Consider the following 12877-nt stretch of genomic DNA (forward strand, 5'->3'; position numbering starts at 1 on the left):
TCCAGGACTAATCATTTTTTCCTTTTGAAACTATATAGTGTGAATTTGATCATACGAAGTAGTTTTGTGTATTTAATTTAGGGTATTTGGAATAACTGAGTTTTGGTGTCTATCTAAGCAATTTGGGTTCTCCTAATTTGCAAAAATACAAAGATCAGTCGCCTGTAAGCTGTGCAATCTGGGAAATCTGCAATGCCAAAACCGAATCTGGTCCTCGCTGGAAAAGTTGGTGGTATTTCTCGACGCAATTTTGTTGGCATGGGAGTGAGAGAGGACGGACAAGAGATGGGAGGAAGGACAGAGGTATAAACAACATCCTAGGGTATGGAATTCAAGGTCAATAACGGTAATTGTTGAAGCTGGGAGTGAAAGGCGTTGTGGCGGGATCAACGAGGACGATCTCCCAATTGAAGTTGGTGACGTCTTCCAGTTGGTATTATGTGTAATTATTTAATTGTTTAAGGTCATTTTGGGTGTTTAAAATTTTCATTAAAGGGCTCAGCGTCTCTTTGCAAATTAGGTTTGCGTAGAAGCTGTGAAAGCAAAAAAAAGTTGGTTTTTCAAAGCTAGCTTTTGCTTCTTTGAACTTTTAGCTTTTTTTCACCCAAAACTGTGAAAAAAAAAGCTAAAGTTGAATGTTTATCAAACACAAAAAAACTCCTAGCTGTTTTTTATACTCGTTTTTTTTAAAAGCACCTCAGTACCAAACCAATACTTAAGCTGGTTTGGTATTGTTGTGCTTTGAAAAAAAACTACTTCTACTGTGCTGTGAGAATAAGCAGCTGTGAAATAAAGCAGCAGAGTGTTTAGTAAACTTTTTTGTAAAAGTGCTTTTGAAAAAAAAAAAAAAAGCAGTATTACAGTGTTTGATAAACTTTTATGTAAAACAGATGTGAAAAAAAGTTGGTTTTTCAAAGCTGGGTTTTGCAGTTTTGTGTTTTTGGCTTTTTTTCACCCAAAACTATGAAAAAAAGTTGAAGCTGAATGTTGCTCAGCTCTTTTTGATAGCCATTTTTTCAGAATCACCGCAGTACTAAACTAAGGCTTAGGCCTACGACCTTCCTGAAGGTCTTTTTCTGGAAGGTTAATGTCCTCTTTTTGCAAGTGATATATTTCGGGCCGACATCCCGTTGATCGCCGTTCATCTTCTAGAAGCATTGCTTTGTTTTCCTTTTGAAGCGAGGACTATTGTTGGATTTGTAATCACACCAGCTGTAAATCATGTTGTAACCTTTACCGTCAAGATTTAAGAGACCAATGCATGATACCAAATTTTATATTTGGTGTAGATCATTATTATCTGTTATACAAGAACTCTAAATGGGAAAATGATAGCTGGATTCCTTGAAAGAATTTTTTTAAAGTCGTCAGCCCCAAGCGGCTGGGTATGGAAAACTCATTTGAACTTCAAAATTTAATTGTTGCTGGAACCAATGTTTGGAATATAGACTTGATCAATGCCAATATCTTTGAAGAGGAAGCACGGCTGATCCGTAAGTTACTTACAACCACTTGAAGGTTTGTGTTCCAGGTAAATTTAAAATTTGTGTTTGTCGAAGTTGCATGGATGCCTTGCCCACAAGGGCAAACCTGTTAAAGAAGAGAGTTACCACGGATGCGTCGTGCATGTTTTGTGAGGGGGTGATGAAAACAACGGAGCACATGCTATAGAATTGCCCAGGGATGGCAAGAATTTGGCTTTCGAGCCCATCGGGTATTCGAGTGCATGAAGCACGTCAGTCTGTTGGCAAGATTGGATTTTGAGCTTAGCACATGCTTTGGCAAAGAAATTTTTCATTGTGACAGGAACATAGGTGGTATACCACGTGTTTTTATGTAATTGGTGGGAAATTTTATTTTTTAAGTTATTAACTTTCTAACACACAAATCCTACTATTTGTATAGTGACACGTGGTGTATCACCTCGTGTGCTGGTTACACTAAAAAATCTCTTGCTTTGGCAAGGGGGAATTTTGATGCTCATTTGGAGCATTTGGCAAGAACGTAATGCATTCCTTTGGCAGGGAGTATCAAGACAACTAATGGATATTCATTGTAGCAAACAAGCTTGGCTGCATGGGTACAAAAAATGGCATGGGAAGAAAAAGGAGGCAAAACATGTTAGTATGCAGAAAAGGAGGAAACCTGAGGTTGGGTGGTTAAAATGCAACTTCGATGGGGCGTGGGAGGAGAACGGAGATTAGGAGGAGTGGGCGTGGTGTGTAGAGATGAACGGGGGAGTTCGTGGCAGCAATGTTAGCAAAACATGCTGGAATTTCCTCGCCATTAATGGCATAGATGATGGCAGCCCGTGCTGCTGTTCTGTTCGCTCGAGACTTGCAGGCCGAATCGGTGGAGCTTGAAGGTGATGCACATGTGGTTCTCGCGGTAATGCAACGAAGTATCGAGGATGATGTATCCGCTTTGGACATATGGTGAATGATGCTCGACACTTCTAGCATTCGATCCCCCACACAAGGTTGACTTTTACTAAAAGGGAAGTTAACAAGGTTGCGCACAGGTTGGCAAGGTTGGGACTATTTCTGGGTGAACAAATGTTATGGTTTGGGAAACATCTTGATGTAATCATGGACCATATGTTTGAGGATAGTATAGCATTGTATTTTGCTTGGTGTGGGATGCTCATTTTCTCTTCGACCGGGTTGAAATCCCTGGCAAGGAATTTATTGAGCCTTTTTAATGCACCCTGATGCATCATATCCCCTATTTGTACGTATTTGTATCTTTGTATCAATGAATGTCATACTTGGACTCAAAAAGGAAGTCTGAAAATATTCTATTAGTTTTTTTTTCTTTTTTGTTTTTTTTTTTAAAGGAAAAGTTCCACAAAATTAAATAGGAGGAAACTTACAGAAAGTCATTAACAATTCAAGTCATAAACCAAATGTAGACCCTGTAAACGTGAGTTAATATTAAAAGGGCATGTAAAGATTGTGTAAATATTAGGAGTCCTTTATTAGGAAGGATATATATTTATGTCCTTTATTGTTTCCTTATGGAACAAGGATTGTATGTGTATATATTTTAATTATGTAATACAAAGAAATTTAAGTCGTAAAAAATTTTTCCGTTACCGTGCTGCACTTGGCTGACCTTGTTCCGGTGTTTCTTCTGTAGTAATAAGTCAAGTTGTGTTCTAGCGGAAGTGCAGCAGTGTAGTTCTTGTTGCTGTTGTGCGATGTTGTGCCGTGTACTTTGTGGTGCTATGAAAGTTTTTTTCTTTTTTCTTTCTTCTGTGAGTCAAAATGACAAGTGTGGAAGATGACTCAAGGTTGAAGTTGGAGGGTGGTCCTCGTACACCAACCAACAATCCAGTTTTAAACCCCGTAGTCATCCAGAGTGATGTTTTTGCCGTACCAAATACTGTGAAACTCAACGGATCAAACTATCCTCTTTGGTCCAAGGTATTGTTGATGCACATTGCTGGACGTGGTAAAAAAGTGTTTGTAGCAGGAAGTATCAAGGAACCCGGCGAGGACAGTGCTGCGTACGAGATGTGGGAGATTGGGAATGCTATGGTGAAAGGGTGGTTGATCAATTCTATGGAGCCTGCTATCATGGGATTTTTCATTCACCTTCGTACGGCTAAAGAGGTATGGGAAGCAGTTGCTCGAACATATTATGATGGTTCTGATATTTCTCAAATTTATGAGTTAAAGGTGAAATCGTTTCGACTTCGTCAAGAAGGTCGTCCTGTTGGTGTGTATTATGCTGACCTCAAGTTCCTTTGGCAAGAGTTCGTTTGGCAAGAATCCAACCTGTATCTGAAGAAGAGCTAATGCAGTTTGAGCGGCTCATGTTAGTAATTTACAAGAAGTGTGGTTATTGCATCACTGGCTAAGCCATGCATCTTTTGGGTATTTACGACGTATCTTGCCTAGTTTATTTAGTGGAATAAGTGAATCAAACTTACATTGTGAAGTATGTATTCTTGCTAAAAGCCATCGTGTTTCGTTTCCTTCTAGTATGAATAAAAGCACTTTTTCGTTTAACCTTGTGCATTCTGATGTTTGGGGGCCCTCTTCAGTTGTTACCTTTTCTGGAATTAAATGGTTTGTCATATTCGTTGACGATTGCACTCGTATGACTTGGCTATATGTGTTAAAAAATAAAAGTGATGTTGGTATGATGTTTCAATCTTTCTCTCAGATGATTCAAATGCAATATTCTTCTGTTATTAAAGTTCTCCATTCTTACAATGGAGGTGAATATATTAAATTTGAACTATTGGAGTTTTTCCATGATCAAGGAATTCTCTATGAAACAACATGCCCTTATACACTACAACAAAACCGGGTTGTTGAGAGGAAAAACCGTCATCTTATGGAAACTGCTTGTGTCTTGCTTACTGGTCATCTGTCCCTAAGCGTTTTTGGCCAAAAGCCGTTACCTATGCCGTGTATGTGATTAACCGTATGCCATCTCGGGTTATAGGATTTCAAACACCCTTCCAAGTTCTCAGTCACCATGCTCCAGTAGTGTCTACTAACACTCTTACCCCTCGAGTGTTTTGGTGTGTTGAATATGGTCATATATAGAAAATTCATCATAGTAAGTTGTATCAGTGTGCCCTACGGTGTGTCTTTGTATGTTTTTCGTCACAACAAAAAGGGTATAAATGTTATCATCCTGAGATGTGACATATATATGTAACCATAGATGTGACTTTTTCTGAATCCAAATATTTTTACACTCTAGTGCATTCAACTTCAGATCACCAGGAGGAAAGATCTAGTGGTGACTGGGGTGGTTGGACCTAAGGGAGACATGACTGTTGAAACATATATGGATGCACCTGCTGCTACTATTGCTGTAACCAAAAAACCCTCGGCTGTAGGTACCGATCATAGTATAGCAGAGCTACGGCCAGCTCTTGTCGAGAACAGGGCAAAGCTTCGGCTAGCTCTTGCCGAGAATCAGGGGATGTTTCAGTCAGCTTCTGCCTAGAGAAACAGTGCCCAAACACCCTCTGTTGCTGAAACATCTTCTGCTTAGTTACGGCAGAATAAAAGCAGAATCTTGCCGAGCCTGTTAGTGTGTTACCCTATTTCTCTAGCTCTATAGTGTCGTCCAATATATCTTTTTTGAATATACCTAAGGTAAGTATTGTAGATGATTATGTAACTAATCCAAGTAATGATGTGAGTACATATAAATTGCCAGCAAGATAAAATCGAGGTGTGCCTAATGATAGGTTTTCTCTTGAAGAAAAGGTGAAGTATCCAATTGCCAACTATGTATCATGCAATAATCTTGCACCGTAGCATCAAGCCTTAGTGAACAATATGGAGTCTTTTTAAGTGCCAACCTGAGTGGAAGAAGCTCTAAAAGATCCAAAGTGAGAAAAAGCAATGGATGAATAAATGTTGTCGCACAGAAAATTAATACCTAGGAAGTGATGTCACTACCCAAAGGGAAAAGGATAGTTGGATGTTGGTGAGTGTTTACAATCAAATACAAGGCTGACATAACGATAGATATGTACAAAACAAGGTTGGTGGCTAAAGGATATACCCAAACATATGGTGTAGACTACCAGGAAACTTTCTCTCCAATTGCCAAGATGAATACGGTACGTGTTCTTATTTCTTTAGCTGCAAATATGGAATGGCCATTAAAGCAGTTCATTGTGAAGAATGCTTTTCTCCATGGGAATTTGGAGGAAGAAGTAGATATGGATTTTCCTCCTAGATATGATGCTGGTGAAAAAGCTGGAGTATGTCAGTTGTGTAAGTCACTTTATGGACTTAAGTAATCGCTTTGTGCATGGTTTGATAGGTTTACTCAAGTCATGAGAAAGAATGGGTATCATCAGAGTCATTCTAATCACACATTGTTTATAAAAGGCTAGATAAAGTGATGGCCTTGATTATCTATGTAGATGATATGATTATAACATGAGATGATTCCGATGAGATTTTGAAGTTGCAAGGAAACCTTGTAGCCGAGTTTGAGATGAAGAACTTAGGAGATTTGAAGTATTTCCTTGGAGTTGAAGTTGCTCGCTCATCTAAAGGTAGCTTCTTGTCTCAATGTAAATATGTTTTGGATTTATTAAAAGAAACCGATATGCTGGGGTGTAAACCGGTAAACACTCCTATTGTTGAAAAACATCATCTATGTTTGGATCCAAATCAGAAACCGGTTGATAAAGGTAAATATCAGAGACTTGTAGGGGAACTAATTTATTTGGCTCATACTCGTCCGAATATCACCAATGATGTGATTGTTGTAAGTTAGTTCATGCACTCACCAAGTGTGGACCATATGGCTGTTGTTATGCGTATCTTAGCATACTTGAAGTCAGCACTGTGAAAAAGAATATTGTATGGGAGAGACATACATTTGAGAATTGAAGGGTTTACTGATGCTAATTGGGCAGGTGATATAACAGATAGGCGGTCCACTTCTGGGTATTTGACTTTTGTTGGAGGGAATTTGGTTACATGGCGAAGTAAAAAAACAGAAGGTGGTATCATGGACATTTGCTGAGGCCGAGTATAGGAGTATGGCTCAAGGAATTTGTGAGGTTCTTTGGTTACAAAAACTTCGTTGGGTTCAAACTGAAGGAGACCATGAAATTATATTGTGACAATAAGTCAGCAAGAGATAAAGCTGATAATCCAGTACAACATGATAGAACGAAGCATGTGGAGGTTGATCGACATTTTATTAAAGAAAAGCTCAAGAAGAAGATTGTATCAATACCGTTTGTGAATTCAGAGGAGCAACTTGCAGATGTTCTTACCTATACCGTATGTAGTAGAAAGTTTGATGACTCACTTATCAAGTTGGGCATGTGTGATATCTATGTGCCAACTTGAGGGGGAGTGTAAACGTGAGTTGATATTAAAAGGGAATGTAAAGGTTGTGTAAATATTAGGAGTCCTTTATTAGGAAGGATATATATTTATGTCTTTTATTGTTTCCTTGTGGAACAAGCATTGTGTGTGTATATTGATGAGTGCACATTTTACTATTTATTTTATCCCGAAAGTTACATTTTCTTGTGACATTTTGGATTTAAATAACAAGAATTACATGGTTTTGTGTTTTTATAATTAAATTAATGAGTTGGAGAAAAATCATGTCATAATTCTTTGGTTTTAATTTAATCATGTGATTTCTTCTACTTTAAGTGCCTATGCCTAAGCCTTTAGTTAAAGTATGTGGATTATTTGGCTTTAGAATATTGTTTGGGCCCAAAATAATATTGTTAGGCCGAGCAGCAGGTTGTGCTCGGCCCAAGGCTGTGTCTAATGCTATGGGCCGAGTGATAAATCCCAGGCCAGTTGGCAGGGTCGGTCGAGTCCTATCCTAAGAAGTACTTCAGATAAACAGAAATGGTCGAGGAAGTCCTGGTGCGACCAGGATTCCTGGCCGGCAAAGAATAAAGCCTCGGAAGAGGGGAAAGTTCAAAGTCCTAGTGGGAGTAGGTTTGTTCGAAGTAGAGTTGGAACGGGACAAGGACTCCCAATCCAGATAAGGATGCAATTCGGTCTCAAGGAATGAGGTGTTATAAATACAAGAAATCATGCAACAAAAAATGACCTTCAATTCAGCATACAATTGCCCTGCGCAAAACCTCTCAAATACCTTGAGATTTTTTCCTTTTCTTTTTCTGCCGACACACCTTCAGTTTGGATAAACAACACTGTGGAGGCACCCGGCGAACACCTTCAGTTTGGATAAACAACACTGTTGCCGCAGAATCAGCCGACCGAGAAGCACCTTCAGTTTGGATAAACAACACTGCATCTCGGCCGACCGGTTACCTATCCAAGTCTCGGCCGAGAAGGGTTTTCGAACCCTTGTTGGTAGAGGTCACCTTGCTAGCCTTCTCGGCGTAGTCAGGTGTTAAGAATTGCGTTATTCGGCGTACTGGATGCCGAATGATTTTATGATTAGATACTCACAAGTAAGTTTCAGAGTTCGGCATTCCGATGGCCGAACTACATTTACCATCAAGACATACATCACATTTGAGTACCTGTGTCCATATAGTTTGGTCTCGATTCGACATGCTTATACTCTTATGAATATAATCACAGTGACCGAATCGGGCTCTGATGATTTGTGAACTTCGCAGAATTAGTAGCCTTGTCTTTAGGCTATAGAACCCAGAGACCGAGAGTGTTCCTTCCTCGGTCGCAATTGCAAGATAGAGAAGTCAACAACGTGCTCAACGCGACATCAACGAATTTTACTCCTCGGCCGAGCTCGGCCGACGAGTTGGCACGCCCCGCATTCAACTGAAGGACGTAGTTAGCTTATTAGTTACTCGGCATGCGCGCCACGTAGGTTTTGTAATTTTTAGAGTCAACATTTTGGCATGCCCAGTAGGACCATTGTGCTAAATCTTCGGAGTTCATGACCATTGAGACACGGTCTGTAAAGAAGAAAACAATCATGGGAAAGTCAATAGATGACTTACCAATGCAAGGCCTTAGGTAGGATTTGCACCTTGCAAAAAACCCGATCATTATTGCGCCGCCCGAGGCCACAAGCGCAACACGCCGAGAGAATGAAATCTATCTCGGCGGACAACCTCGCAACTCAGAAATCCCTAAGCAAACAGCAGGCATGTTCGTTGAAGGAATAGTGGAAGATTGCGACGACGATGGTGGGGAGGGTTCTGATCCACCAACTAGGTCGTTTCTTCGGAGACGACTTGATGAACAGTATCGACAAGTCGAGCAGTCGATTGGTCAAAAGATGAATGATTTACTGGATGCAATACGAAGTAACAACGACACACAGACCAGAATGCTTGAACTGTTGGTTAGTAAAGCCTTCGAAGATGGCCAGGTCAGCCAACCTCGGCAGCTTTCTACGAATGTTCCAATACAAGCCGAGAAAGGGTCCGCCCGGCCACAACCAATCACCTTAGATAAAAGAGGTGGACCGGGCAATAGATTCGAGGGACCAAGCTAGGGAGAAGAAGCCGCCTCCGTAAACATGATCGAAGTCCAGAGAATGATTGACTCGGCCCTAAAAAAGGGGCCTAAATTTCCAAAATTCATCCATCCATACCCGGCTTATGTAGAAAGGTTTGAATACCCGCGAGGTTTTAAGATCCCTGATTTCAGTCTCTTCCCCGGGGAATCGTCTTTATCCTCATTAGAACATGTGGCTCGGTTCACAGCGCAGTGTGGAGACGTCAATAGCGACTTCTATAAACTACGGCTGTTTAATTTTTCACTAATAGGCTCAGCTTTCGCTTGGTACATTAATCTTCCACCCAACTCCGTGCAGAGTTGGGAAGAGTTAGTCGAGAAGTTCCATGAACAATTCTATCGGCCAGGGATGGAAATGTCCGTATCATCGTTGGCCAGGATGGCTCAAGCGTCAGACGAATCTCCAATGGAATACCTAACAAGGTTTAAGTCGGCCAGGAATTGGTGCCGAGTACCTCTCCCCGAAGTGGAATTCGTCAGGATCGCCCTCAACAGATTGGACGTGGAATACAAAAAGAAGTTTCTAGGGGCAAATATTCGAGATATGTACGAACTTGCTCAACACGTTGAACAGTATGATTATCTGCTCCGAGAAGAAAAGATATCAAAGTCACCATCCGGGGGGACGTTGTATAAGAATCCCACGGTTAGCTATGCATTGGACGAAAGTGAGGACCCTCAGTATGCTAGTGTGGATGCGGCCGAAACAGTAATAGATAAACGTTACGTCTGCAAGGCTTTAGCTCAAGTGAGTTCCAAAGACACTAAGACCCGTTCGGCCACCGAGAAGATGAGTAAATCATCAAAAGTATACACTTTCGATATCACTAAAGCTGATGCAATTTTCGATCAATTATTGGCAGCAAAAATCATCAAGCTTCGGTCGGGGCATACTATCCCTAAGGCCGATGAATTGAAGGGCAAGATATACTACACGTATCATAATTCTAATAAGCATGCAACCAATAATTGTGTTGTATTCCGAGACACAATTCAAAGTTGGATCGAGAAAGGAAAGTTGAAATTCCCGGAAAAGCAGATGGCGGTCGATGTCAATCCCTTCCCTTCAACAACAATTGGTATGGTGGATGCTCATATTCCTAAAAACAAAGGGAAGGCCGAATACATCCCGGTGCAGCATATCCGTAAACGGAATGGTCAAACAAGACTAAAGATTGATTTATTTTCAAATGCACCACCTACGGAACGTTTGGGGCCACCCATCGATGAGCCTATGATGGGGTAGAGTTCCGACGAAACTCATGAATCAAGGGTTTTATGCGACCATTGTAAAACACCAGTCGAACCTGGGAAGAAGACATCTTCGACACCATCCACGACCCCTACAACATCGCCAAGGGGACTTGGTAACGGTCCACGACGCCAAGTGTTTGATAGACTCGGCCCACAGGTACGGCCAAAAGACCAGGCCCCGGTCAGGCGGCGTCTTAACTTCGACGTACCTTTCTATAATGAGGATTATTACTTGCGCAATACCAGCAGTTCGGGCTCACCAGCCGATCGAAAAACTTTCAAACCACCCAGGACATCGGATCAACGCTGGTACAGTTACAATTCTCCGACTGGCCTATATACGGCGTTGTCTAAATCTCAAAAACGTCGTCGCCAACGGATAGATTGCATGGCTCAACGACGAGAAGCGCAGACCAACCCTGCCAACCGGTGGCAACAAAAAAAGGCCGTGGAAAGCATTAGTGAACGGCCAACCCCAACTATCATGACCGAGTTAATCGAAGGAAGAAAAGTAGCGGCTCCCGACTTTGATACCACTATTGAAGAGTTTGAGAAACGTATTAAGCTTCTTCTCCGCCCTGGGGAGACGAGAGCTTGTCTCGAGCATTTTAGACAAGAGGCTGAAAGGAAACTTTCTCCGTTACCACCGCACGAGCCGTTCATCAAAATACGACGCAATCTACACCCTCCATTCCTCGGTGACTCCTTGGAGTACATGCGAGAGTTTCATAAGAAATATTCCGCCAATGACTTGTACGGACTACCCAAGGCGTGTCAGGAAGCCCTCGACCTAGCACTAACTTGCCCTGATGCTGAGCAAATTATTCATAAAACTTCCGACCCAGCGATAAAGGCTAGATTCCAACATATACGGGAGGCTCGGGTCCTTGGTTTTGAGGTCAATCCTTACACGGATATTGACGCCGACGAATTACCCTTTTCACTCGAAGACCTTCAGTATTTGCGCTATCATTTTGAAGTTTTCTCGGCTGTATCTCTCTTCGGCCTCACAGTCGACGAGGAAAAAAGGATAGCACGGTTGGATACATATCTAGACACGAGGAACACCCATATCGCCTATGAAGAACGAGCTCGTGTAACGCAAGACCAAAATAAATCTTCGGCAGTAAACATAGTCGAGGAAAACAGCCAAAATAAGCTAGACTCGGTCAAACCGCCTTAGATGCCGGTTCACACCAAGGCACTCTAAAGTTCGATTGAGGATGTTCCGCCGACCGATACTATGGTTACTTCTGCGGAAAACGACGACCACGATCCAATGGGTCCCTCGGTCCTCGAACATATGGAGATCAGTATGGTCCACGTCCTACCAGCTGAGTTCCAACCAAGTACCTACCAGTCAAATTTCTTGGATGGGGACGTGGTTGCTGAGGAAGCAATACAAGTGGATTTCGTCGCAAACGACGACGACAGGGAAGTCCGAAACGGGGATAACCTTAAGGCGGCTTTGGCCGAATTATTTCCCCGTTCCTCCTCGGTTAATCTCCAACACCTCAAGCCGTTATACATCACGGCTCACATTGAAGGATTTCCCATTTCTAAAGTGTTTGTCGACTGTGGAGCCACAGTCAACATTATGTTGATGTCTATCTTGAAGGCCTTACGCCGTTCTGATAACGAGCTCATCCGGTCGTCATCACATGACGGCATTTTTTATAATTGACTCCAAGACCGACTATAACGCATTACTTGGCCGCGATTGGATCCACCAAACCAGTTGCATTCCTTTATCACTATACCAAGTCCTTATCTTTTGGGATGGCAAATCGGTCGTAGTACACCCAGCCGATAATCAGCTATTTGAAACCAACATGATTCAGGCTCGCTATTACGATGATCACGTCGACTATATCACACTCCAAGGCCTTAACGAGGATGGGCGGCCGATGAGAATTTCGGTCCAAAAAGTTATTGAGGTCAGCGCCGAGACTGTCTAACAGGATTCGGCGAGACTTGGCTTAGCAGATTTACTCACCAATGCCGATGATTGATACCACCAAGCAAGAATGGCGTCAGGCCGCGGTTTCATCAACAATGGAACGTCTGCTGGCCCATTGGTACGCCATTACCAAGCAACCAAATTCCGGCATCAATTTAATCGAATTTTTGGCCGAAGCGGATAACGGCCCCGTTCTATCTTTTGATAAAGTTCAGGCCGCACCAGCCGAACTCGAGGATAATCGGCCCCAGGTTAAGGACCCATTAGAAAAAGTCAATGTAGGCACGGCCGATGATCCTCGAACATTGTTTATCAGCGCGTTACTCCCACCGTCTATGAAGGTCGAACTCCGTAAATTACTCCAGGAATTTAGAGATTGCATCGCGTGGAACTACCATGAAATGCCAGGGCTCGATCGAAACTTGTAGAGCATGAGCTACGCATCAAGGACGGGTGTAAGCCTTTTCAATAACCCCCACGCCGATTTTCGACCAAGGTACAACTTGGCATCAAAGAGGAATTAGTTCGGCTTCTAAAAGCCGGGTTTATTAGGACCGCTCGGTACGTCGAATGGTTAGCCAATATCGTCCCAATGTTAAAGAAAAATGGAGCCCTTCGTATTTGCATCGATTTCCGTAATCTAAATCTGGCCACTCCCAAGGATGAATATACAATGCCAATCTCA

The 12877-nt window shown here is 42.1% G+C and overlaps 1 protein-coding gene across 1 annotated transcript; it reads left to right on the forward strand.

Annotated features, from left to right (window-relative positions):
- The first annotated feature begins 3266 nt into the window (after window positions 1–3266).
- LOC137721975 (uncharacterized) lies at window positions 3267–3800 on the forward strand. The gene has a single exon (XM_068460990.1). The coding sequence runs from the start codon at window positions 3267–3269 to the stop codon at window positions 3798–3800; it is 534 nt and encodes a 177-aa protein (XP_068317091.1).
- The last annotated feature ends 9077 nt before the right edge of the window (window positions 3801–12877 follow it).

Source organism: Pyrus communis, chromosome 4, assembly GCF_041283825.1.
Source record: "Pyrus communis isolate YQ-2024b chromosome 4, ASM4128382v1, whole genome shotgun sequence".
NCBI lineage: Eukaryota > Viridiplantae > Streptophyta > Magnoliopsida > Rosales > Rosaceae > Pyrus > Pyrus communis.